This window comes from Furipterus horrens, unplaced genomic scaffold (genome assembly GCF_987537825.1).
Source record: "Furipterus horrens unplaced genomic scaffold, mFurHor1.1.pri manual_scaffold_8, whole genome shotgun sequence".
NCBI classification, from domain to species: Eukaryota; Metazoa; Chordata; class Mammalia; order Chiroptera; family Furipteridae; genus Furipterus; species Furipterus horrens.
The window spans coordinates 50,241,705-50,269,371 of NW_028327178.1; the positions used below are offsets into that span (position 1 = coordinate 50,241,705).

The 27,667-nt window shown below is 40.2% G+C and overlaps 1 protein-coding gene across 1 annotated transcript; it reads left to right on the top strand.

The window, feature by feature from the left end:
* Nucleotides 1-2,168: 2,168 nt before the first annotated feature.
* Nucleotides 2,169-27,597, top strand: RAB12 (RAB12, member RAS oncogene family). Its single transcript, XM_090285798.1, has 6 exons — nt 2,169-2,685; nt 15,220-15,280; nt 23,273-23,411; nt 25,367-25,456; nt 26,211-26,315; nt 27,260-27,597. The coding sequence occupies exons 1-6, from the start codon at nt 2,184-2,186 to the stop codon at nt 27,371-27,373; spliced, it is 1,011 nt and encodes a 336-aa protein (XP_090141924.1). The 5' UTR covers nt 2,169-2,183; the 3' UTR covers nt 27,374-27,597.
* The last annotated feature ends 70 nt before the right edge of the window (nt 27,598-27,667 follow it).

Here is a 27,667-nt window from a genome sequence, read left to right on the forward strand (position 1 = left end):
TTGGAGAAGTATCTATTCAGGTCGTTTGCCTTTTTTTCATTGAATTGTCTTCCTGTTATTGAGTTTTTATAAGTTCTTTATAAATTTTGGATATTAACCCATTATCAGAAGTATCGACAAATATGTCCTGTCATTCAGAGGGTTATTTTTGTTGTTGTTGTTGATGGTTTTCTTTGCTGCCAAAACTTTTTAAATTTGATATAGTCCATTTGTGTATTTTTTCTTTTGTTTTCCTTGCCTGAGATATATCAGAAAAAATATTGTTATAAGCAATGTCTGAGATTTTACTGCCCATGTTTTCTTCTAGGGTTTTTACATTTTGGGGCCAAACATTTAAGTCTTTGATCCATTTTGAATTTATTCTTGTATATGGTGTAAAAAGGTGGTCTAGTTTCATTTTCCTGTACGTACGTGTCCAATTTTCCCGGCACCAACTATTCTCATTCTTGTAGAAAAGTGGAGAAATCCACAGCTCAGAATAGTTCCCTGATGTTAAGTGATGGAAGTGTGTTTAAAATAATGAGATCCAATCATACTTTAAATATCTCAAGAATGATGGAAAAGAATCCTACTGTGATTGTTTTTGGAAAGTTAAGAATTCACTTATAAATGTAAACTTCCAAATTACTTTGTGGGCAGTGCTAGATTTTTACAAATGAGGTTTGTAGACTAACATCCACGTGTACTATGCATTACTAAACCCAGTTCTAAATAAAGCTGAAATTTGGTGGGTTACGTGATCATTATCGCCAAATGTGCCAGCTCCTATCATATTTAGAACCCTGTGTTCTGAGGTGCGTGCTCAAGTTTACGCTGAGGAATTTGCTAAACAAGTCCCTGGCAAGAAATCAGAGCAGTAATTTTCGGTATGCCCTGGCTGGTTTAGCTCAGTGGATTGAGCGTCGGCCTGCGAGCTAAGTGTCGCTGGTTCGATCTTCCAGTCAGGGTACATCAGAGAAGGAAAACTCTGACTCCAAAAAACCTCCGCTGCCTTGCGGCATACCTCTTCAGGGGAAAGGCTAAGGGAGTAAACCCCGACAGAAAATCCGGAGCCGGAGTCCCTAAGGCGGTTTGACACGTTGTAGTCAACACCGGCAACTCCTGCGGCGCACCTGAACCCAAGCTGTATCGACTCCGTCTTTCCCTTGGACCCTTCAGCTGCGAAGAGAGGGGGGGTCTGCTGCATGGGCAACAGCAGACCCTCCATATTACCCTGCCCAGGCTCTGTAGCTTCAGCGTCATCGCAAGATGTCGATTCAACACGGGAGGAGACAGATACCATGTCACTCCCGAGTCGGACTGCACAGCCATTCTCGGCGGTGCAGATAGACTCTTAAGAAGCTACACCATCCTCTCTCGAGACGGACGGCTGCCGACGACGACAACGAATTTTCGGTATCCTTAAATCCTTTCTAATAGAAATGGCAAAACATACTTGAGTCCATAATTCCTAACTTTTTGGAGTTTCCTACTACTCCTTGAGTTCTTACTCGCTTCCCCAACGGAGCATCCAATTTATTTATTTTTAAAGTTAAACGAAATAAAAACTCCCTAACTTTGAATGAGGCAGCAATCGGCAATAAAAATAGCTGACTTCTTGTGTTTCTTGTGGGAAATGGAAAACTCGCATGATAGGAAAAGATGAGGTCTACCGCCCAATCGGGAGTGCGCGGGGCTTCTTCCAGTTTTGGGGTGTGCGCGAGCACGGGGGCCTGCACAGAAGCCCGGAGCTGGCCGGAGGTGACAGTGGAGGTTGGGGACTTGCGAGCGTCCTGGTAACGTCGAGCGTTGTAGCAGTGATTTGGAGACACATCTTGAGAGGGTAACAGGTTTTGGGGAAGAGATGGCCAATAAACGGGAGTGGTGTTTTCGGACTGCTCATTGAAAGCAGGGAAAGGAGGAGTAAAAAGGAAAAGAGGGAAGGATGGGGTGAAAGGGAAGATAAAAGAGCCGCCAGAAACAAAAGAGAGGTAAGAGAGAGGGAGCAAGAGGGATGCAGTGGAAGCAAAGCAGAAGGGCTCCACGAAAGCAAAGTAGGTGAGGATAGAAGCCAGCAGCAGAGGCGCGCAGGGCGGGTGGTCCTCCGGCCGGCAGGGGGCGCGCGTGCGGTCGGCCTCAAGTCTGGCGCAGGCGCCCCCCCTTCTCCGCCCCGCGCCTGCGCTTCCTGTCCCTCCTTGTCCGGGATGCTCCTGCCGCTGCTGCGGAGTAGCTGCTTCCCTTCCTCCTCTCCCGGCGGCGGCAGCGGTAGTGGCTTGGACCCGAGCGTTGGGAGCCAGCCAGCAGCGCAGCTGCAGCGCGAAGCCGGCGGGCCGCCGGGGCCGCTCGAGTGGGCGGACGCCGAGCCCGGGGTCGACCCCTGGCGCGCGGCGGAGGCCGAGGGGGCACCAGGACCCGGGGCGCGCGTCCGGGGGTCCGGCAGCAGCGGGCGGCGAGCCGAGCGGGAGCCGTATGCGTGCATGGATCCGGGCGCCGCGCTGCAGAGACGGGCAGGGGGCGGCGGCGGCGGCCTGGGCGCGGGCTCCCCGGCGCTGTCGGGTGGCCAGGCCCGCCGGAGGAAGCAACCCCCTAGGCCTGCCGACTTCAAGCTGCAGGTCATCATTATAGGCTCACGCGGCGTGGGCAAGACCAGCTTGATGGAGCGCTTCACCGATGACACCTTCTGCGAGGCCTGCAAGTCCACCGTGGGTAAGAGCACCGGGACTGGGCCCTCCTGCCGCCGGCGCTGCCCTCTCCCGGTCCCTGGAGCCAGTGTCCTTCCCTCAGTCGGCCTCGTTTCTCATCGCGTCTCTGAGTTTTCTCCTCCTCAACTGTATGGCCTTTGGTGGCCTTGCATTTGATGGATGGGCCTCTCGGTGATAATTAGGGAAGGGAAGGCCCCCGTGGAAGCCCACGGTTCTATTCCCCAAAACGGAAGAATTTAGCGTGGTCTTCAACGCAGACCTGCCCTTGGAAGCTCCTCTCCTCTCGTCCCTTGCAAGGTCCCGGTAGGAGCGGGTTATTGAACACAGGAGTCTTAGCGTCCCCTCCCGCACCCCCCAAGGCGGTCATGAGATGGGGTGATGCATTGGTCCCATTCAGCACTCGGGCACAGTGTGAGCATCTCTGCACGGAAGCTCGACCCTTACATTACTCACCCAAGGATAAGGTGGTGCGAGGCGGCAGCAGGCGGGGAGTGTAGTGAAGTTGAAGCTGTGCTCCCCGCTAGAGGCCAAAGTGGGTCATCTGTAGCAAATTTGGGGGCCTTAGCTGAACCTCGCGAGGAGTATTCTGTAAACCACGGCTTATTTTCTAATTTTGAACTCACTTTTATGATACGCTGAAATAATGAAATTTAAAATTTTCTGTGGAGATTATTAAGACCAAAACTGCACTCACTGACTGTCTTGCTATAACTATTAATGCGGAGCACAGGGACTTCAGCTGTCCTTGACCTCAAATAAACCAGGGACTCGCAAAAGTGGAGATAAGTCATCCAGCACACCCAGATGGGTGAAGTACAACAATGAAGTAAATGCAGGAACACTCCAGGTTAGGAAGTAGAATGTCCTCAGGACCTAAAATTGAAACTGCAGGGAAAATTTTTAATCAAGTCAAAAGTACAGGACTTGGCATTGAGGTCTGTCAGGTGGTTCTGGGTTACAGTTGATTCTGTGGAAAACCCTTTAAAAGCTGTCAAAACTGGGGAAACACATAGATGAGAGGGTTCTTCTAAATAAAAGGTATTTACCTTTAGTGATAGGCAATGATGGGTTTCCCTAGGGGAGGTCCAGGAAACATTGAATAGTATTTAAATTTGAAATTCAGAGTTACAAGTATTCTGAAATCTTACACATATATTTAGTATTGTATCCAGTGGTTTTAAATTGCCATGCAACAAAAAAGTAGTACTACATTTAAAATGTCTTAATGGAACACTAACCCCCAAACTTTGTATTGTCTTTTTGTTTTGTTTGTGAGAATTTGTTTCCCTTAAGGCTTGTTTTAGAATAGCTCATTTTCAAAATACTTGTGCTCTCTGTACCCTGATAGTTTTTTAAATGCTGTCCTTGGGACCATGATATTAAAATTCAGTAGCATGAGTATATCTGTTTCACATATCTAATCTTAAATCATATAAAGTACAGGGAGTTATTAAACCACCAAATGAGAGTTTATACTGTTACTTTAGTACCTGACATATATAAAAGTTAAAAGCAGTTCAGAATTATCAATCTTTTATGGCTCCTCACTTAAAATATATAAAAATGAGGGATAATATAGTTATACTTTGTGATGAAAAGAAATCAGCACAGCCGCTAATGGGTGGATAACAGGGCTTAGGTGGATAGAGGTGAGATAGGAGATGAGCAAAAGTATGCTTTACAGTAAGGCAGAGGAGAGGTGAGGAAGAGTTTTCTAAGCTGGGGCCATGGTGGAACAGCACCGCCATATTCTGGGAACTCATTAGGGGATGTCAGGAATGAATGCCTCAAGACCTTGACTGCCATGCTGAGGAGCGTGGACCATATTCTATAGCAACTGGAGCCATAAAGCCTCTGAGTACGGCTTTGGCATGAAGACAGTGAAACTAACTGGGTAGGATTCCACAGGATCTTTGAGAATGAGAAGGAAAGTAGGGGGCAAGGAGATCAGGCCATTTGTTCCTCTGTCCACTTAACAAACAAACATACATACACTTACACATGCACATACCTCCTCTACCACTAGCACCGCAAGGTTCCTTGAGTGGTTGGATTCTGGTCTTGCTCATTTTTGTTTCCTCCATACATAGCCTGTAGTACTTGACTTCATAAGTGTTTATTAATTGTGGGAAGTTCCGGGAAAGATGAGTTTCTGGGCTGATCCAGTGTGAAGACACTTTAAGAAAGCTAATTAATCCCCCTTCAGGCTCTCTCCTTCCACTTATCAGATCACTTACTGTGTGTTGGGTGCTATCCTACTCCTCAGTGGTGAAAAGGACAGTCTATCCAGATGTGGCCCAGAGTCTTGGTGAACAAGATGATCCAGGTTGATAAGGGTGGCAGTAGAGATGTATACAGAATATTTGGGGACAATAGCTGAAGCCCTTCCAGCCAGGGGTAGGTCAGGGGAGGCTTCCTCACCATTGGAATGCTGTGAAGGTAAATTCATTCCTGGAGTTCCTTTAGAAAAATGCTATTTAAATTTGGCGTTGGGTGTGGTGTAGAATTGTGATTGCCTCACCTGAATGAATGCCTGCTGTGTGAGCAGTTAGCTCATAGGTCCTTCTGAGGCCAGACTGTCGTTTCATCTCCAGTCAGCTGCATATAGAGAAAGATTCTCTTCCCTGGTAGCACTTTTCCCTTACCCTGTCCGGGCTTGCGGATGTGTCTGCTCATGACAGCAGTGTCTGGGAAAGACCACACACCCCACAGCCTGGTGCGTAAGAGTCTGCGCATGCACGGGCCAAGGTGCCTCACTAAGTGATGGCCTGCGTAATTCAGGGGCTAGAAGAGACTGCCTCCAAAGTGCCTCTTTAAAGTGAGTCAGACTCACCTGGACTCTATAAAAATAGAGCATTGTGAAAATCCTAAGGGATTTGAGATAACCCATTTTAAGTGATCAAAATGTTGATTTAAAAAATATTATTCAGCCCTGGCTGGTGTGGCTCCGTGGCTTGAGTTCCAGCCTGTGAACCAAAAGGTCACGGGTTTGATTGCCAGTAAGGGCACATGCATGGGATGCAGGCCAAATTTCCAGTTGGGGATGTGAGAGAGGCAACTGATTGATATCTCTCTCTCACATCGCTGTTTCTCTGCCTTACTTCTTCCCTCCCTTCCACCCTAAGACTAAATAAATAAAATCTTTTAAAAAAAGTATTAATCAAGTCAGAAGTTGATTTGGTTTAAAAGACACAAAGTTCACCAGGGTATGAAAAGCTAAAAAGGCTGCTTTTATTAATTGCCTATTTAATGGACATTGTCTAAGTGGAATATTATTTTCAAATAATACTTGCTATCTTATACTCCTGAAATTGAATTACTTAGCTGATCTAGCTAGTGTAATTTGACAAGTTCTTTAAAAAGTACAGGAGCAGCTTATTAAAGCTTAATGGAAGAGAACTAGTTGGCTGTGGAAATTCACAACTATCTAACACAAAAAGAAACTATAAAATTATATATCGGTAAACCTTTGTTTTGTTTCTATGTAACTATTCGAAGCTAACTGTTAACTTTGGACTGAAATGGTTTTGTCAGGCAGCACCCACCCCCCTCCAGCAGCATTGCATTCTAGAAAATACACTAGAGTAAGACTAAGGAGCCAGGGTTCTGTTATTTAGGCTCTGCCACTGGCTAGGTTGTGACTTGGGATAAGTAATTTAGTTGTCTTTACAAATAAAATACAACATACTATCAGTAGTAGCTACAATTGTTGAGTATTTACTAAGTACACTCTTTCTGATCCTAATAAGGAGACTGAAAGTCATCCCCATTTTACAGATGAGAAAGCAAAGGCTCAAAGAGGTAAACGACTTAGCCGCTGTGGCACAGCTAGTCAGCAAGTGGGCAGGGGCAGGGCTACAAGGAGTTCTTTTTATGTTCCTTAGCTTACTTTGAGATTTATATTTGCTTTGTAACATTTCTGGTGCATCAGAATCAGAATTGTGAGGCCCTTTCCTGCTTATATAGTTTGGTCCTCCCTACAGCCCTTTGAAGTTAGTGATGTTATTGATCTTTGGTATCAGTGAAATGGACTTTCTTTAACTATCCCCCTATCATCACTTGTCATTTGCCTTCTGGGTATTAAAATAATGCTCTAAGAACTGGATTTCTTACCTAAATATTCAGTCACTTACATATCTTAAGCCTTCTAGCTATTTATAAAATTTTTCCTAAAGTTGACATTTTAAATAGAGAGAAAGTAGAAATAAGGCCATCAAAACCAGAATTCTGGCTTTCCTGGGCTGTAAAGTTCCCCCAAAGGGCAGGAGACCAACATAGGCTTGCCAAGTCTTATTTTGCCAAGTAAGGACATTAAAAAAAAAAACCTAGAACAACAACAACAACAAAAAAAAAATCACTACTGCTAACTTTAAAAAAATAAATAAATAAAAGACTTAAAATGAAGCAGAACCTCCCCCAAATTAAGAAAGACAGAATATTTGAATTAGAATGTTTTTTAAATTTAGTTTGGAGACACTCCCTGCTCTGTTCATTTTTCTCATTTTGTAGCAGCGTTTTCAAGTTCACAGGCTGACTTGAGAATCACTGGTCTTAGAAGATGATGGCGCTTTACTGAAGCCCTTGTTTCGCTCAGTTGCTGGCAGTAGTCCCTGCAGTCTGTGACAACACATCTTTCTTGAGTCCGGGGGTGAGATCAAGGTGCACTTAGGATGCCTGTTCATAAGGTGGGGAAACTTTGTGGTGCAGCTGACTGCATTTTATCAGGACCAGCAACTGAACTGGAAGCAGAATTAAGGGGTCTCAGAAACAAGTACCTGGTTGAAATGGCTGTCTGTGAGTCTGGCCTTGAATGTTAGGTGACATGATAGATGAATTGCAGTTCATGAGTGTCTGGTCAACTTCACCTAGGAGCAGTGGAACCACTGGTAAAGGACATTGATTACTCATACGTGATTCCGGAAACTTTGGTCAGAGATTTATGGGAAACTCAGTATTAACATCTACTGGATTTACATTCTAAACTGAATTTTATTTAGTATTTATCTGTAGTCTTCCAAGCCATTGCTGATCTGCTTAAATGTTCACTTAAAAGAGAATCAGGGAAAATTGTCCAGAATTTCCACTGCAAAAGCCCCACACCGCAGCTTGCCAGTGTTTCACTTCCCTGCCAAAGTGCTGTGGCACGATGACTCAGGGGGAAGGGAGTGTGAAAGGAGCTGGTGCATCTCGGGTAACATTTAGTTTTTTATACCAGCATATGCTATGCAATACATATATATATATATATATATATATATATATATATTTTTTTTTTTTTTTTTTTTTTACTGAATTTAATGTGCACTGATAGGCTTATGCAGAGTGTATCTGTTTTTGTGACATAAAGTAGGTTTCTTTCAGAGAAAGTACGGAAATGTAGTTGTGGTGGGGTCGTTTAGGTTGAATACAAATCTATTTAAAGACCGGGCTTAGGTGCATTCAGCCTTTCTTTTACTGTTCTGTACAGGCACTGAAGAAGAAAGGTTTCATTATGCATGATAGAGATCCAGATTCTTAGAGATTGCTTCTCTCCCTCCAGACTGCAGAATCTGCCAGAAGCAGCCTATTACAGATCTTGGAACTGGCTTGAGAAGGCGGAGTTGGTTCCTCTGAGAGGTCCAAATTATTGTTCAGTCTTGGGTGCTGGATTCATTGTTCTATTTGTTTGAATTTGTAAAGAAGACATAGCGTTGTACAGTCGTCAGAATATTTTTGAGAGGCTTTTCATATTTATGTAAGATGCCATTCTGCTAACCACTTATGGACTCAAAGCTAAGGCCTGCTCACCTGGCTTGTCCTTTTCAGAAAGGGAAGTGAGTCATGGAGGTATAGTGTTCTGCTCTTGTACTTCAGCAGAGGAAGAAATTGATTATTCTCCTTTTGTTCTTTGTGCATTTCTGACATTCGGAAAATATTTGGAAAACCAAAGTAACAGACCAAAAATATGAATTTTTTTTTTAATCCTTTTCATTTAAAATCAGAAACCAGCACAGGCTTAGCAATATACCATATTCCATGGAAAACCTTTTCCCACCAAATCTGACAGCCTCCACTGTTTGTTTCTGGTGCTTATGTAATGCCTTCTTAGTTTACAGAACAAAACAGCAGCCTGCATTTCCACCTCAGGAAAACTTATGATGGAAACAGCTGATGAATAAAATTCTCCCGGTTTTCCAGGCTTCACTTAATGCAGAAGCTTCAGGATCCCATAAGCCAGGACTAAGATGAAGGAGCAAGCTCCTTCTAAATGAGGAGCTATGGTGTTCTTGCATGCTGTCTCTCCCCTACTACACAGCAGGACTCAGCTTTCCTGTTGACCGTTCAAGACTCATACCTACCATCAAATTTTCACTTAAAAAGAAAAACACTTGCCCTTCTCCTTGCCCATCCCTTTCATTTGAGAAACTCCTTCAGGTGATGCATGTTGTGGGGAGAGTGTGGATGTCAGAGGTGGGCTCAAAGCCCTGGATTTAAGTCTCAGCTCTACCACAGCTATCAGTTCCTTTAGGCGAGTGACTTAACTTCATTTTCCTCATTTATAAAAAAAGAAAAAAGAATGGCTTACACTTCTTTCCTATCTCCTGGAATAAGTGGGGATAAAATATCTTATGTACTTGGCCTAGAAAAGGCAATTAGAAGTGCCGGTTATGTTCCCTTCTCCTCGTTTATATTACAGATGCAAAAACAAATACTCCAAAATAGCCCTTTAGAGACAGATACTGAAATAAAGTGTAATAAACACATGACCTGTGTAAAATACAAAATCCATTTGACAGTCCCGATGTATTTTTTTTACTCTTTCTCTGGTGACGAAGAGGTCAAAATTGACTGCCTTTTCAGATAAGGGTCTGTGTAACCAGGGGGTTGAGGAAGGCCTGCCCGTGCAGTAGCAGTCTGTCCAAGCCAGTCCGCAGCCCTCACTCTTACTATTATAGTGTCCCTGGCAATACAGAATTCTTTTTTTAACATTAAATATATGTTTATACCCATCTTCCAGCCATTCCCCCTTTCATCAGATGAGGCTTCACAGGGAGGCCATAGCCTGGAGTCATTCAGCCCAGATTCAGATTTGTGCTCTAGTACCATCTTGGTGACCTTGGACAAGTAACTAACCTTTGATATATTATTTCATCTGTAGAATGGGGACAATAACACTATCTACCTTATAAAATTGTTAAGAGGATATACTGCAGTGAGTAAATGTACAATGAGCAAAGATAAAGCTCTTAGACTAGTAACTGAAACATCCTCAAGACCATAAAAGGTCTTAATCTTTTTGTTACAAAGGGAATAAAACCCCTTTTTGTGAAATTCTTTTATACGTATATCATTCATAAAAATGGAGCTGCCTGCCTGTTCTGATGGGTTCCCTGGTGCCACGCACACTCTGTTCCCCAAGCCTCTCCTTTGATAACCCCAGAGTCTTCTCTCCCTGCCTGATGTAGTCTGTGATTCCAGCCAAGTGCAAGGCTATCTCCTTGTTCTCCTGCGTATGCCAGGGACCAGAGACAAAGGGTGGTCTTCATGTGCCGAAGTGGAGTTTCTATTTCATTGAATACTCATAACAGTCGAAAGCAGGAAAAGCCAGGTAATATTTAGTAATAGGAATTCTCAAGTTCAGTGCTTTCAATACAGAAATTGAAAGATGGTCTACTGACAGCTAGTTTGCATTGCTTTTTCCTTTATATAGTGCTTTTCTGTGGAATTTTTCTTGTACTGTGCTCTGGTAGATGGTATTTAGGCAGAAGATGGGCTTCAATGTTAGATGACTTGTTCTAATGTTAAATTTACCTTTATGTGGCCCTGATGCAGTTCTTAATTTATTTTCTCACTCTCAGTGAAAATGCTAGAAATCCTCTCCCTTGGTAGAAATATTATGTTCAGAATTGGATGACACTATAAAGTATATATCCCTGGAAAAAAGCTGTACAAATTTCAGATAGTTATTATTAAAGTGGCAGTAACATTGCAACCACATTTGAATTGAGACTTATTTCAAAGTCTGAAATCCTTCAACTTCCTGGAAGTGTTAAGTAAGATAAAATCGGATCTTTAATGGTGGGGTAGGGCAGAGAAGAAAAGGAGGAAGATGTCCATTCAGCTGTAATCATAGGCATGGACCAAGGTGTTATTCAATAGTTGGGGTTTTTTTTTGTTTTTTTTTTTTTTTTAGCTTTTACTGGAAAGGAATGTGCAGAAAGATGCTTCTGTTGATTTTTGCTATTTTCACTTTTGTAACTTCTGTGGCCCAGCAAAAAGAATTACAGTAATGTTTTGGAAATGTTTTGCCTTAAGGGAGGGGAACTTACAAATCCTATCATTACTGTGCAAATTCTTTATGTTATTGCTAAGATTTATGAAATACAAATACAAAGAAAAAGACGGATTGCAAAGTTAAGCTCTGTTCTTTCACAGCTTGATTGTGGTAATTGTGGTCATTTGCAGAACATTTCAGACTTTCCTTTTTTTCAGGCATCTGACTTTTTTTATAACAACTTTTCATGTGGGCAGTGTTATAAATTTGAATCTAGGTTCTGCCACTCAACTAGCATGTGCTATGACCTTAATGCAGATCACCTTGTCCTCTCTATGTGCCAGCATTTCCCTCTAAAATGAAGATAATAGTGGACACCTTGTTGGGCTGCTGCAGGATTCCATGTTTGACAAATGTCCACTATTGTTACTATTAAAGGTCATTAAGATCAAAAAGAAGATACAGTGACTCAAAGAGAGTAATGTACTCCTACTGATACAGGGATTATAGCCCTGTGACCTGTGTCCTTTCTGATTTAAATATTTCTAGAAAGACTTCTATAACATTAGCTTAAAGAAAGGTAAACAAGCTCCTGTTGTCAGAATAATTCACTTAGTGGACCCCTTCCCATCTAAGTGACTGAATAAACTGTTACCATAATTCCTGGGATGTGTATGTTTAGGGAGAGGAGATGAGCATATTAAGACTGCCCCATTCTCTATGGATTTACCATCAGTAATAGGAATTGTATGAGAACTGAAATATTCCATTTTGGGGATGACGTATGTATGCTGGGTAACCCAGCAGTTCACTGCTCCCATTCCACTGATCTGCCCACCAGACACACTCAGAACATCTGCCCTTTCTTTTTACTGCCTAGGTATTTATTTGGGCTTAAAAAACAAAACAAACAACAACAACAAAAAAACCCTTAAATCCTGAATTTCTCTTAACTTTTACAAAAATACTATCATTTCTCCTTACATACCCAGCATTTGATGGGGGTAGGGAGGGTTATTTATCAGACTTATTGAGCCACTGCTGTATGCCAGGCAGTGTCCTAAGCTTTTGGGAGTCAAAGGTGACTGTGTCCTCAGAGAGAACACCAGCAACAAAGAAGGAGCTAGGTGGTAAAGGGCTAGAAGAGAATTTTGGTCCAACTGGGAACACAGATGAGAAATGAGGACAAGGGGTGGGGCTATCATAAGGGTTCAGATAGGAAATCACTAAGGACTTAAAAGGTTTCTGGGCAGACAAGGGGGTTCTCTAAGAGAAGACAGCAGAGGAAAGCATTTCTTGGGGAAGTGCATGGGGTGTTCTGTTGATTACGCAGGTAGGACTGAGTTCCTTGTGGGCAGGGATTGTCTCCATCAGCTGGTGGGGCGGTAGGACTCTGTTAGTCAAGAGGCCTATAGGAAATAGGGTTTTTAGCAGGTGCTGTGGATGGAAATGAGGTCCCCAGCCTTTTTGTCCTTGTTTTTTTTTTTAATAAACATAGGCCATAGGCATTTCTCCTCAGTGAGGAGGAGCTTCTCTGTGCGGACTTTGTCCAAAACTATCTGAATATTTAAGGCTGTTATTGACTTGTTAACCTTTTATTTGGGATCATTACAGTTTCTGTGACATGCCAATATTTATTTATTTTTAGGAGAGGGGAAGAGAGGGAGAAAGAGAGAGAGAAACATTAATGTGTGGTTACCTCTCATGTGCTCCCAACTGGACACCTGGCCTGAAACCCAGGCATGTGCCCTGACTGGGAATCAAATCGGTGACCCTTAGATTTGCAGGTCAGCGCTCAGTCCACTGAGCCACACCAACCAGGGCATAAATATTTAAAACAGACAGCATTAACATATACTTTTGACTTGGTGTAAGAAGGTTTTTAAGAATGTTTAGTCATGCTTTGATACAAGGATATGTTTCTAAGCCAAAAATTAAAGTTAAGTTTCCAAGTCATTACAAGGCACCTAGTGTCAGTGAGATGTAAAGGGTATTCTCAGTGAAGAGAAGGGACTGTTTTAATGAGCTCTTTACTTTTATGGAGTTTTAGATATTTATCTTCTTATGGAGTTTTGGATATTTATCTTTTGCTGTTAGTTACTTTTCCATTAATCTACTCACTAAAACTAGATTAATGTATTCATGAAACATGATGATAACATTACCACTTATTTCTTGATTTTGAACAATAGTACCCTTTCCTTTTATTTTACTTACTAAACTTTGTGGTTACAATGTAGTCCTAGTATAGGACTGCTAAAGTTGGATAAATTATTTTTGTTGGTTGAGCGTGTCTGACATGTTCAGGCTCAGCAATTCTTAGCAGAAAAAACAGCCTAATGAAAAAAAAAGTTATTTGCTCTGGATGTTTGTTTCAAAGGATTCTTTTAGTTGATTTGAAGCCAAGCGCACAAGTATCACCTACCAGTTCTTTTCAGTAAAGTAGCAGTGACTGTGATACATTTTACAAAAGTTGCATTTCCTTTAACTAAAACTTAAAAAATAAAAGTAACTAAAAACAAAAGTAAAATAGAATAGTAATTATAACAAAATATGAATTTGATTTGTAAATTGCCATCACAGAGTAACATAGTAGGTCCTAACTTGATGCTAATAAGGAAGACAGTAAAGTATTTTGTCATTGAGCTGTGCCCTTTTAAAATCAGGAGGTAGCAAAGACCTCCAGGTTGCTTTTTGTGCCTTGTAGAGTATCTCTAAACTATATCCTTAATGGCTGAGCCATTAAGGATCTCCGAGGATATTGGTGGTGCCCAAATGTGCTTCCTGTTTCAGGACTGCTTTAGAGTGTCATTTGACTCGCAGAAAGCAAATTTGTTCCAGAACTGAAAGTGAAATTGAATTAACCAGGTTTCACTAGGTGACATTTTAAATTATATCTTGGTGTAGGAGATTAGGAATTGAAATGTAACAGAATGTGCTCTAGATTTGTTTTCTTGTCACCTTTTTGTGCTTGCAGCTTCTCTGTATTGTGCGGATGAAGGCTACTGCCCCGCATCTGCCCAGGGTTGTAAACATGTCCTTTGGTATTGCATTGGTGTTTTCAGTGTGTTACTAATTATAAAGGCAGTCATATGCCTTACCCTTCACCTCAAGAACATCATCTAACTTTGAAGTGCTGCATCAGCTCCCTGAGATGAGAGCCTGGGAGTGGGGTCCCTGCTCTCTGTGTGGCCACATGGCACTCACTGGCAGACGTGTTGCCCCTGCTTGGTGAAGGCCAGGCAGCATGGGGACCCTGGACCCTATGAAGCAGTCAGGAAGTAGTTCCCTTCAAGAATATATTCCTAGATCTTAAATTTAACCAGCATCCCTTTGGTTTATTTATGTATTTATGTATTTTTGAAAATTGTGTAAAAAATACTGTCTGAAATATTTAAGTTTTCTATAACTGAGAAGCATATAAGGTAGCATACACAAATGAAAATTTGGTTTAAAAATTATCAGAAGCTTTAAAGGCTGAATTGGAAAGGGATAGTGATACATGGTGGTTTGCTTGTTAATGTTAAAATAAATAAAAATTGAGTATGTTAATTTTTATGTGTAGATTTAAAAAAAATAATTCCTCTTCCACACTGTTGACAATACAATAAAGAAGTTATGTTTATATAGTAACTAAATTTTGTGTGAATGCTTAAAAGATTTAATACAATATCTAAATTTAGACTAGGGCTATTTGAAATCAAGATTGTTTCCAGTATTCTATGTAAGAGTTTTCCCCTAGATAACATTCTTTTAAAGCCATTTATTTATTAATGTAATTATTAAATGTAACCTTAAATAGTTTGTATGCTTAACTTATGGTAGTTATAAATTATGATAATTAAAAATAAAATTTTTTAAATTGTATTATAAATAGTAAATGCTACATAAATAGTTCAGGGTAAAACATAACATAGGTTGACTTACAGTTGTATATTGAGGTTTGGAATGACTGGATAGTTACAGACACTGACATACTTTCCCTTTTTCCTTTTGAGATTTAGTGATATTAGGGTTTTTTTGTTGTTTCTTTTTCTGATAATGATCTTAAATTATTATTGATTTGTTTACCCCCTTATCTATGCACTCATTGGTTGATTCCTGGATGTGCCCTGACCAGGGATCAAAACCGCAACCTTGGTGTATTGGGACAATGCTCTTAACCAACTGAGCTACCTAGCCAGGGCCCTGATAACGATATTAAAAGGTATAAATGGGATTTTTTTTTTTTGACAAATTGCATATTTATTGTTTTTGCTTCATCTTCATTTGTTTTATTTACAGGTGTTGATTTTAAAATCAAAACTGTAGAGCTAAGAGGAAAGAAAATTAGACTACAGATCTGGTGAGTGGAAAATCTGTACCCAGTAATTGCCGTACATGTTTAACAATCCATACGCTTGTCTAATACGATTAACTGTTTGAGCTGGTTTGCCTCTCCTGCTTTTCCTCTCCTTTGCTCATGTTTAAGTAAAATGAACAGTGAGAGAGAATTTAGAAGAGTCTACTTATTTCATACTCCATTTGTACACAGGGAGTTGTGCAAAGAACAGCAATCATAGTTAATGTGAAGACTTTATGCCTCTGTTTTCAAATTATTTGACAAAACTGTCATCACCAAAATGATTGCAGAAGTGCTGTGTTCATGTTTTTAAAGTTATTTTGTTTGATAGTGTTCAAAGAAATTCCAGTATGTTTTAACAGGTTTGCACAGTTTAAAGCCAAATTATCTCTAGATAGCTCAGGGGTTGTCCTTGGTGGCACAGTGGGACTGTCACTGTGGGGGACACACACTCCTTTGGGCTATATTGCTGATGCCATGTGATGTAAGTCCCCATTAATATCAACTGGAAATGAATCCACAGCCCCTTTCTCATATTAGTAATCATATGAAAGATCGAACCAGCTGTGTTACAACTGTTTTCAGCTTTAAGAGCTCTCTGCTGGCTCTTGGCAGCCCACGGGGGCATCTCTCTGTGGAGACAGGATCAGGTCTGGTGGTGTTCTGAGAATGCCCTTTTGTTGTTAACGACACAGCTGCAGTTTACTCAGCTTACTAACTCCTCTCGGCAGGTCACCCTCAGCTCTGAATGTTTGTCCACCATGTGTGTGTTTGCTTTCATCTGCGTTAATTGCTGCCTCATCTGTGGCATCATCGGTCACCTAATGCTTGAGTGTTAGTGCCATGCCTTCATTCTTCATCCGTGTCCCTGTCTGGGGCACAGCTGCAGCCGAACCAGCATTGCTTGCCCACCGGAGGTGTCTGAGGTAATATCTTTATTTGGTCATCTAAAACCCACTTCTATAATTTTTTTGGCTTTTGTTGTTTTTTCTGTTTTGTGTTTTTGTTTTTCATATTTTGGTTTTAACTTAACTGTGAAACATTGACAGTCTTGCCTAAATATTTGATAACCAAAAATAATGCATATTTATTATCAGATCAGCCCATGACTGGAAAGGCAGCAAATTGCTTTGTGTATTGCTGCCCATTTTTTGAACTCTGGAAATGGCAACAACATATCTTTCACTTGAGCTGCTGTTTTCAATTTTATAAGCTTTTTAAGGTAAAGACAATTTTTAAAAGTATTCGTAGTCTGTCCACCTCTGTACATAGCACCTGTAGGTGAGATACTTTTTGATGCAGATTGTCCCACAGAGGAGAAACAGCTAATATTAGAATGTTTGTGAAGCTTGCTTAGTGGATGACAGCAGTGTCTGAATGATGACATGGTGGCCTGTGTTTAAAAACATACCTTAATTAATGTAGTAATACTTTAATTTTCATCTCAGACAGTAGTAATCTGTTTTTACAGAAGTGTTTCTAAATGCTGTGTGCCTCACTGGAGCTCTGCTCACCGAAGTCTGTGCTGTGACCTTGGATACTTCTGGAATCTCACTTCGGTGCCTTTGAATCTGATCTAAGAGGGCCTACCTTATGAATCCCAGGCCATGGGGGAAAGTGTGATAGTGCAGTTCCAAGAAATGCATGGGGCACCCTGGAAACACTTCTTTCTTGGATGTAATTGCAGTTCCCCAAATAATTATTCCTTTGCTTCTCCAACATTGGTGAAGAATGTAACTGAGGGAAGAAAGACAAGATTCATTAATTTATTGAAAGAATGGTTGCAAGTTTTCTGTGGGGATCTTTCCCGGTGACTTAGTTAGGAAACAGAACTTGTCTTTTCCTGAAGGAAAAGGCATTACTGTTACCCTGTAAGTAGAAAGGAGGTGCTGGAGTGTGGCTCATTACTGAAAGTCACACGTGGCTTATTTTGGAGTCAGCAGCCAACTTCCTGCTGTTGCTGTTGTAATCTGCCTTGTCCATGACATGTTGTCATCACTTTACTGTCACCACCAGTTGACGGTATAGGAGGAGTCAATGTAATTGGAAGAAGCTCTTCAAAGAGACTGCTAATAATAGCTCTGCTCTGATTTTTGTAGATGGTCAATTCGTGGGAGCATTGCCAGTCTTCACAGAGAGGTGTTGTCAGAAGAAATGCACTTTTTCTTAATGATCTCTGGATCTAGCCAGTCAAAAAAGAATTTTTACTATAGATTCTTAAAGGTTTAAAAGGTACCAAAAGCTACAGATGTCAATGTCACATTTTTAAGTCACATTTTTCAGTTCCTTGATTATCTGGGGTTAGAAAACGGACCATTTTCTCATCTCCATACTTAGTGTTTCTACATGTATGTATATAAGAACTCAGGGTATAACTAAAATTAAAATGTTTGTGCTAGAATATAGTTACATGAATTTACATCGAAATGCTATCCTGGAAGTAATACATGGTGATGTAGAGCCATTGGGTTGAAATTGAGCTTGAAGCCATGCAATTTGTCTCTTGCCTTTTGTCAAACAAAGACCTGAAATGCTTTATGTCAGGGCCCTTCCTTCTGTCCATCATGCCTTCTTTACTGTTGGTGAATTTGATTTCACCAGTGTTCTTATAATAACATCAGACTCCTTTCCTTTCATTCCGTGCCTGGAAGAGGTGGAGCATTTCACATATTGAAATTGGTTTCTGCCCTTCAAATTAGTAATTGTATCATTTAACTGGATATATTAAATACAACAAATGAGAATCTTTGAATTTACAAAGCATCAAATTGGGGAAACAAAATTGCAGGTTTTTTTTAAAAAATTATTTATTTATACCAAAAGCGGAAAGAGAAATAATAGTAAAATCACATGTTAGCTACAGTAAATTATGATTTAGCTGACATTAATAACGTGCAAATCTCTAGACGTCAGCTCTTTATCATTACAATGAAAATTCAAGTTCATGGAGGAAAGGGTAAAATATTAGGGTTCTGCATGTTCATGGAAAGAGAAAGCATTACCAGACTGGTATCTTGCCTAGCTTTTAGGAAAGAGAAGGACCATGCAGGTTTCTGTGGTTCTGCCATATAGTAACACTTCATAAATGCTTGCTGGACAGAGTTGGCATTTCATTTGTCCTGTTCTTTGAACATATATGACAGTAGGTCATTTAGTGGGGGAATAAATCAAGCAAAAGAACTTTGGAGACAAATAGAAAATATAAAAAGTGTTCAGAACCCAGATATTTTAGAAATAAGGGAGAGTCTCTCAAAGGAAGATACTTTTCACCTCAAGCATATAGAGCCAGGCACAAAAAGATGGAATTTAAGGAATGGCCTTAAATGGAGAGTGGTGAACTAGTTAATGTTTTCTCATTGGGATTTTTTGTAAATCTTATTTACTCACTTATTTGTGTTAGACTCATTGCCTCAGGTTTTGCACTTTGAGGTCTTTTTTATTTTTAATTTTTAAGTATATTTTATTGATTATGTTGTTACAGTAGTTTCAATTTTTTTCCCCTTTGCTCCCCTCCACCCAGTACCCCCTTCCCTCCAGCAATCCCACCCCCCTTAGTTCATGTCCATGGGTCGTGCATATAAGTTCTTTGGCTTCACCCTTTCCTATATGATTCATAACTTCCCCCTGTCTATTTTGTACCAACCGATTATGCTTCTTAACCCCTGCACCATTTCTCCATTTCTCCCCCTCCCCACTCCCAGCTGATAACCTTCCAAATGATCCCCATACCTATGATTCTGTTCCTATTCTGGTTTGCTTAGTTGGATTTTGTTTTTATTTTTTAGATTCAGTTGTTGATAGCTGTGAGTTTGTTGTCATTTTGGTGTTCATAGTTTTGATCTTCTTTTTCTTAAGTAAGTTCCTTTGACATTTCATATAATAATGGCTTGGTGAGGATGAACTCCTTTAGCTTCACCTTGTCTGAGAAGCACTTCATCTGCCCTTCCATTCTAAATGATAGCTTTGCTGGATAAGAGTAATCTTGGTTGCAGGTTGCCTTTCATCACATTGAATACTGCTTGCCAGTCCCTTCCTGCCTGCAAAGTGTCCTCTGAGAAATCAGCTGATAGTCCCAATAGGCAGCCCCCTGTAGGCAACTCTTCGCTTCTCTTTTGCTGCCCCAGGACTCTCTATCTTTATCTTTTACCTTTGGCATCTCAGTCATGATGCGTCCTGGTGTGGTCCCCTTTGGGTCCAGCTCTTCCGGGACCCTCCGTGCTTCCCAGACCTGTATGTCCATCTCTTTAAAAAAATTTGGGAAGTTTTCCTCATTTTTTTCAATTCTTGCTTCCTCATTCTGCACTGTTTGACTATTTTTTTCTTCCTTATGTTCCAAATCATTGATTTGAACCCCAGTTTCCTTCCCTTCACCATTGGTTTTGTGTGGATTTTCCTTCATTTTACTTAGCACAGCCTTCACTTCTTCTCTTCTGTGTTTGCCGTACTCAAGCATATCTGTCAAGCCTGTGAGCATCCTTATCACCAGTGTTTCGAATTCTGCATCTGTTAGGTTGGCTATCTCCTTGTCACTTAGTTCTCCCTCTGGAACCTTGATCCGTTTCCCCTTTTGGGCCATACTTCTCTGTCTCCGCATTCTGACAGGTTCCTGTGTGTGTTTGCCTCCGCGTCCAAGGTAGAGCTGCTGCTCCTGTTACATTGTAAGGGGTAGAGCCGTAGGGATTCATCAGTGCAGGGCAACCTGTTTCACCACATTGTGGCGCTGTATGTGGGGGAAGGGTCCAAGAGGGAACAATGCCTCCTGCCCAGCACTCGCCCCTTTTCCAGGCTCCTCTCCCACTTTCGCACCGGACTGGCGCCCCTCTAGCTGCTGCCCTGGCCGTTGTTCCCAGAGTGGGTGGGTCTGCAGACGTTCTGGGACCGTGGAGGCCCTTTAAACAAGCAGACTCTGCTGAGACCAGCAGTTTCTGCCTCCACCTCAACCCCCACTGGTCTGCACAGTCAGAAGCAGTGAGACTTGATTTTCCCCAGTGCTGGGACTGTGAGCTGCGCAGTCTGGTAAGGAGCTGGGAACGCTCCCCAGGTGTCCCTCCTGACTTTCTAAAATGTGTGACTGCACTTTCTGCCAGCGTGCCGCTGCTGCTGCTGCTGCTGCCACCACACCATGTCCTCTCTGCCCGGCTCCACCCCTCCTACCTGTCTGGATGAGTATTTCTTCTTCATATCTTTGTTTGCTGGACTTCCACGTAGTTTGATATTTCTGGAACTTCTGGTTGTTTCTAGTTTTGAGGTAGTTGTATTCCTTCTTATTTGTGGGGTAGTTGCAGCATGTCTGTCTACGCCTCCATCTTGGCTGGAAGTCAGAGGTCTCTCTCTTTTTGTATATCTGACTTAATGCCATCAGAGACAGCTAACTTAATGTTTCTAAGATTCCTAAGTGTGCTACTCATGCAACAGGGTTTTTAAACTATGTAACAAAGGCCTTTTACTATCCCTATTCTTTGATTGTTGGGTTTTTATTAAAACTTCTTTTTGATATCTACTGTACATGATTGTGCCTATAGATAACAATGGTATATTTTACACTGAAAAATCTGTTACAAGAGCAGATCTCATGTTGTGTTCTTTCCACTATAAAATAAAAATGGTTTTTCAAAGACTTCTACTACGTCTAATTTCTCTGTTCTTGAGTCCCAAATCTCTGGGTTCTAATTCATTGAATGTGTACAGAAATGAATGTGAAGTTCATTTGCACTAAAAGCCAACTTGAAAATTTCTTAGCATAATGATTTATTCAAGGACATAATTCCCAAAATGCCCAGTAAAGATCTGATTTATATCTGATTGATGTTTAAATTTTTGGTGCAGCTATATTATGCTAACCACATATTTTAGAGTAGGAAACTGTTATTTTTGCTTTTTAAAGAAATGAGTGAGTACCCTGGCTAGTGTGGCTTAATGGATTGAGTACCAGCCCCCAAACCCAAAAGTGGCCAATTAATTGCCAGTCAGGGCAGCTGCCTGGGATGGGGATTGGGTCCCCCAGTTGAGGGCCTGTGAGAGGCAGCCAGTCAATGCTGCTCTCATACATCAATGTTTCTCTTTTCTCTCCCTTTCTCCTTCCCTCCCCCTCTCTAAAAAATAAATAAAATCTTTTAAAAAATGTTTATAGAAATGAATGAGAAATGTTGTTTCTTAACAGTATTTAAACATCACAATATTTTTTAAAACATTAAGAACACTGTGTGGTCAAATCTCAATGTGAACAAGCCACAAATTGTGATAGGGTGGCAAACCATACTCTGAAAGATGTAGTTCTTTATTGGTATGAAAGTATTAATTATGCTCCTAACACCTAGGATTCTAGAAATAATTGTATTCATTGATTCCTTATGTAAAATGAAATGATATTTGAGTCCTTCTCACCTGTCTTGAAGGTGCTTATTAGTAATGTGGTCTTTAAGTTGTTTTTAGAAATCCTGAAGAATTGTCTCTATTATATGCAGTTTTCCAGTTTCTTGGCGGTTCTGGATCAAAACATAAAGTTTATTTTGCCTTGAAATGGCATCAGCTTTCTGCGTTTTAAACACGTAACCTTTTGTTCAGTACACGTTTATTGACAGCTACTCCAGCACCCTGCTGGACCCTGATGGACAAAAGCGGACCAGCCTTGGCTCTCCTGGGCCTTCCAGTCAAGGGGCGCCTGGGATTCTTACGTCCTCTGGAACAAAGCAAACAGCTTTGTTTTTTTATGTGAAATGAATTTGCCAACGAGTTTTTTTGTTTGTTTGGCATAACATCAGTAATGTGCACTAACTGATGATAAGTTCAATCTAAATGAAGCCATAAATTATAGTACCATTGCCAAAGGTTCAGGGAAACAGTCACACAAGTTGCACCTCAGTCAGAAGCATTTGGAAAACATTGCCCACTCTCTCCCCCTAACTCACGCACTACCCTGCTCCAGGCTCTGAACAGCCTAGCAGTGAGGAACCTTATTTTTGTTACTCCATTGCCCCTAGCTTACTCCACCATGACCCACCATGGCCCTTGGGAGTATGCCAGCAGTTAGGCTTTTGGGGAAAAGCTAAGTTATCGATCATCTTTAGAGAAATTATTTTCCTGATCACAAGCCCTGCTGTCTTGGGCCTCATGTATCTCAAGTGGTTTCTTGGCTTATTAGATGGAAAAAATAGGTCTTAGCCAACTTCTGTACACTATTAGTGGCCTTATGTCATTCTTCACCTTGAAGTGATCAACTTCAGCCTGGAGACTAAATAGTCCTTAAATTTTTAGATAGCAGTCAGAGAATAATGAACTTTACTGTATTTGTAAACCTATTTAGAATCTTCCTTCCCTTTCTCTTTGAACACTTAATCTGTTTAATAGGATTAAGAAATTTTAACAAGACTGATTCTGTAGCATTTTTCAGTAGGGAAGGATTCTATCAACAAAATCAGATATTAGCCATTGAGGTTGGTTAAAGGAGAATTTTAGACTTAAATAGTTTAAATGATTATCCATACATTTTCTCGCACATACAAACATCAACTTGAGCATAATACTTTGACTTAAAAATAGAAGTTGAGTATTAGTCTAACTCCTTGTTCATTTTTGCTATTCCTCTTATTCCTCCCATAACAGTTTTCATCACAGTGTAGTAGATTGGAGACTTAGAAGCTTCTCTAGCAAAGTTTATGGCTTTGTGTGGGAGAAAAGTGTGGTCAAGTTTACTTATGTAATTTATTTTATTGAGTTACCTCATACTTTCATAATTTTTTGCTAGAATGTCAAAATATTCATTCCAAAGTTAATATTAGCTTAAGTGAGCCACTTTTGTTTCAGTGTAACTAGCTCAGAAAAGCTTTTCTGAGCTATCCTCACTGATAATAATGAACATGCACAGACGTGAAGAGCTGCCTGGTGACTAGAAAGAATAAGTCTGGTGGGGCCACTGTGCTCTGTGTGTGCATTGGAGTGTAGAGTTGCTTACTGTGGTTCTGTTTGGGAACTGATTTTTTTGCTACTATTTCTTAGGGACACAGCAGGTCAGGAGAGATTCAACAGCATTACCTCAGCTTATTACAGAAGTGCCAAGGGGATCATATTAGTATATGATATTACTAAGAAGGAGACATTTGATGATTTGCCAAAATGGATGAAGATGATCGATAAGGTAAGTGTTGCATTTTTCCCTCAGATGTGAGCTCTTTGCTCATGGGTGTTAAACCTTATAAAAAGAAGGAAAAAACATATTTATGAAGCATATGCTTTTACATACTAAAGGTCATTTAATCCAAGTAGGTATATACATCAGTTATTCAAAATCAGCCTATGAATAATAAACCCAGGCTTTTTATTCTGGTACGCTGGGCCGACTTCAAAGCCCAAACGTGCTCATCCCACAATATTAGGCTACTCTGGTGGAATAGATAAAAGGGCATCTCATCTGCAGCAAGTTTGCATGGATGCTCACTTTTGTGAGTGTCTACCAAGAAACAACCTTGAGGAGATGGCCCTCTCCACAGTCAGGGTCTATGGACACCCCAGGGGCCTCGGTCATCCACAGGATGTCTGCCTTTAACATTGTAGGTGTCCTTTAGTTTCTCATTTTGAACAGGAGATTTTCCCTTTTGGCTCATGATCAGCTGTATATAGATACCCTGTATCTATATGATGAATGTAAAGTATGGGTTCCTCACTAAGAAATGTGTGCCCGTAATAATACATTCAGAAGACAGTAGTTCGGGGTGAGATGTGGTGGTATCCAATGACCACATTTTGAGTTTTCTTCCCCTTAATGCAATAAGTTGATGTTCCTTTGCATAACAAGCACGTTTAATACATTATAAATTGGATTTTTGCTTACAACTTGTATTAAACCCATCTGTTAGATAACATTGGAGGAGGTTTGCCAGTTTTATCAAGGCTGTCGTCAATGTGTGCCTCTTTGAAAATGTGTTAGGGTCCAGGGTTACAGAAATGAATGGGGTGGGAGGCTGGTTCTGCAGTGTGTGTCGCTGAATACTGATTTCTTCCCATGCTGGAGCCACAGAGTATGCTCCTAAGGAAATTAGAAAGGGGAAGTTCTAATTGCTGGTTCCATTTTTCAGAATGTAATAATTTAAAACCAAAAGCAATGGCCTCAACCTTAAGGGCCCCCTTAGGTACTTCATTTTGTGACTCTGCCCAGGTCTTGAGGTTTAGTGCTTTCCTCGCTTTCATACTTGATTCTTGCTTTTTGCTCTTTTTTTTTTGCGTAAGTGCAGTCATTCTTGGGTACTTACTCTGTACCAGGCAGGCACTGTTCTTACTCCACACCAGCCTATTCCTCTTACCTGTGCATTACTAGTAAGAAGACCAAGACCCTGAATAACCTGGCCAAGGTCACATCATTCAGATGCCTTTTATTGCAGTTTATCTCAAATAATTTTTTAGAATACAAAATTAAACTAGTTATTCAAGAGATCTTAACTTTTTTAAAGAGAAATTCTATTGTGCCTGTACATTTTTAAAAATTTAGAAATGTAGCTTAACTACTGTTACCCTGATGATAAAATTAATGATAACTCTCATTATTGAATATTTGGAAAATCAAAGCACAAAAGTAAATTTTTTAAATCTGCATTTCTGCCATTCTGAAAAACCAAATTGGTTTTATATTTCACTTAATGTCACATCCTACTTATTTCAAGAAATATTCTATCATGAAGGCCTTTCTATGTTATTAAGTGTTCTTCCAAAGCATTTTTTTAATGGCTGCATTCTTTCATGTACCTTAACTTATCTAATTCTTTGTTTTGTTGGATTTTTACAGTTTTTTATGGACGATCATTTTTAAGTACTATAGAGCTTTGCCTGTATTTTGAATCATTTCTTTAGTTCCCTAAGGAATTATTGGTCAGACTAAGAACATTGTAGTTCATAGTGCCTGTGACCACATTGCTGCCTAAAAAGGCTGTGAGCCATCCGACACACCATGGTAACTAGATCTGCCTGGGACAGAGGAGATGCTTAGAGATTTGTAGAGTGAATGAACAATTAAGTGAGAAATATTGAATTGATTGACATTTCCTGTCAGTATATGACAATACCCGTTTTTGAAATGCAGCTTCTTTTAAAATTCCACAGTATGCTTCAGAAGATGCAGAACTTCTCTTAGTTGGAAATAAGTTGGACTGTGAAACTGAGAGAGAAATCACCAGACAGCAAGGTGAAAAGGTGAGAGAAGTTTGGGGAACAGGAGAAAGAAGTCACAGTTCCTACACTTTTGTACATTTAACAGTTGATACACTTTTTCTTTTAATAGATTACTTATTTTTTTAATTATGAAATAGTTATACAGTTACCACTTAATCACATCCTTCTCATGTTTGCTTTTATTTTTAACTCTTGCTTCCTTAAATCCATTTTGAATTCGAAGAAAAAAATCACATTAGTATATGATGCATTATTATCTACCTGACAGTTTATTCAGAGAGACATCGATTTGTTGTTCTACTTATTCATGCATTCATTTGTTGATTCTTGTACATGCTGTGCCCAATTGAACCCACAACCTGGCACATTGGGACAATGCTCTAACCAACTGAGGTACTCGGACAGAGCCAAAAAACATAATTTTAAAGTGTAAAATTGCTTTCATGATTTTCTCTTATGCTAATGTATTTTAACCTTTCTTGGAGAATCAGTGATATTCACATTTTAAGTGTCAGATACGTTGCAGTTCTAGAAAATTGGGCTTGAAAGTCCTAGCATCATTGGAGTGATTTTGTTCTGTCATTTACCTATAATGTGGGGATTTGCTACACTTGTGAACTTGACTGTTAAGCATAAATGGGTCTTTACAAACCTTTAGTCCACCCCTTCCCTTAAAGTTAAATCCCAGAAGGTACGGTTCCCCCATCATAATCTCATGCTCGTCCATCAGACTACATTGCACCCCACACAGAGAAAAAATAATTGTTTTCCTTAGTTTGCACAGCAGATAACTGGGATGCGGTTCTGTGAAGCAAGTGCCAAGGATAACTTCAATGTGGATGAAATATTTCTGAAACTTGTTGATGATATTCTGAAAAAGGTATAAAAAATATGTATAGATCTACATGAAAGTATTTCATCTGAAACCTGTTGTTTCCTTTATTATTTCTTTGGTTGAGAATTTTTTTTTTCAAAAGAGAAGTACAGCAGTTTTTCATCAGTAATAGGAACCAGGTGAACTTAGCCAGCCAGCTATTGTGGCAGCCACTTCCCACCCAGTGGTTTTTCAGTACCCTTGGTATTGATGTCCAGTACTTTTGCTTAGCTTTAAATACAGTTTGGTGGAGTGACTGGAGCTGGTATACAGTGTGCTATGTTTATTTGACATTTGCTTTTCTTTTTGCCCCTTTTTCCCCACAAGGATTAAGTTAGATACAGACAGTGGAGACCTAGCAGAACATGCACATGTGTTAACTGAGAAGCCCCGCTCCTTGCCTCACTCAGAGCTCTGCTCTAGCGGGATGCTGATTCCATTGCTAAAGCCTTTCCCATGATGCTGAGTGCCAGGAAAATTGCTAGACAGTGTCACTGAACAGCATCAATTTCTTCAGGCATCTTTAAGCTTACATTCAAAAAATTTTTAATAAGAACTTTAGGTTATTATTACATATTATCTGCTCAGTTCAAACATAATTTAGAAGCTTCTAATAAAATTGTGGTTTTATTAGAGAGGTTATTTCTTTCTTTACTAATGCTGTACCCACTAAGTTTCCATTATACTAGGTTGTGGAAAATACATGTGTTTGAGGTCTGTCTTGTCTCTTCTACCACAGGGTATAAAGTAAGCTGAGCAGTGTTTGTGTGGTGACACAGTGCACCATGAACCTGGTTTTTGTTTCTTGGCTTAATATTTGAATGTCTAGTTAAACTTTGGTGATTAGAGAGCTTTATATAAAAATAATTTATTCTTATGTAATTGTATAAGGTGATTTACATATACATTATATAGTTAAAATGTATTTTTGTCTCTTGTTTATTCTCAAGATGCCCCTGGATATTTTAAGGAATGAGTTGTCCAATAGTATCCTCTCATTACAACCAGAACCTGAGATTCCACCAGAATTGCCTCCACCAAGACCACACATCAGATGCTGTTGATTTGTTACTTTGGAGACAAAGTGGAAATCATTCCTAGAAAGGGGAAAATGTTCTTTTCTGCACTACAATCATTTTGAAAATTTCCTTTCGCACTTTGTAATCCAAGTCAGAGCTATACACTAACTTGTAAATATGCAGATATGCAATTCTGGGTAAGTTTTGGTTATAAATTACATATATCCCTCCAAACTATTATATTTCATTCATTATCCCAGTATCTAGTGTACATACTGGGAAATGTAGTACTTCTAATATGAAGAATGGGAGAAATGAAAGGATAATGTTTTTTGAAAT

Bases quoted from the DNA above. Each gene is read 5' to 3' on its own strand.
- RAB12 (XM_090285798.1), top strand. From the start codon at position 2,184: ATGCTCCTGCCGCTGCTGCGGAGTAGCTGCTTCCCTTCCTCCTCTCCC. The intron at 2,686-15,219 runs GTAAGAGCACCG...TTTTATTTACAG, and splicing joins GGCCTGCAAGTCCACCGTGG to GTGTTGATTTTAAAATCAAA. The intron at 26,316-27,259 runs GTATAAAAAATA...TTTATTCTCAAG, and splicing joins TTGATGATATTCTGAAAAAG to ATGCCCCTGGATATTTTAAG.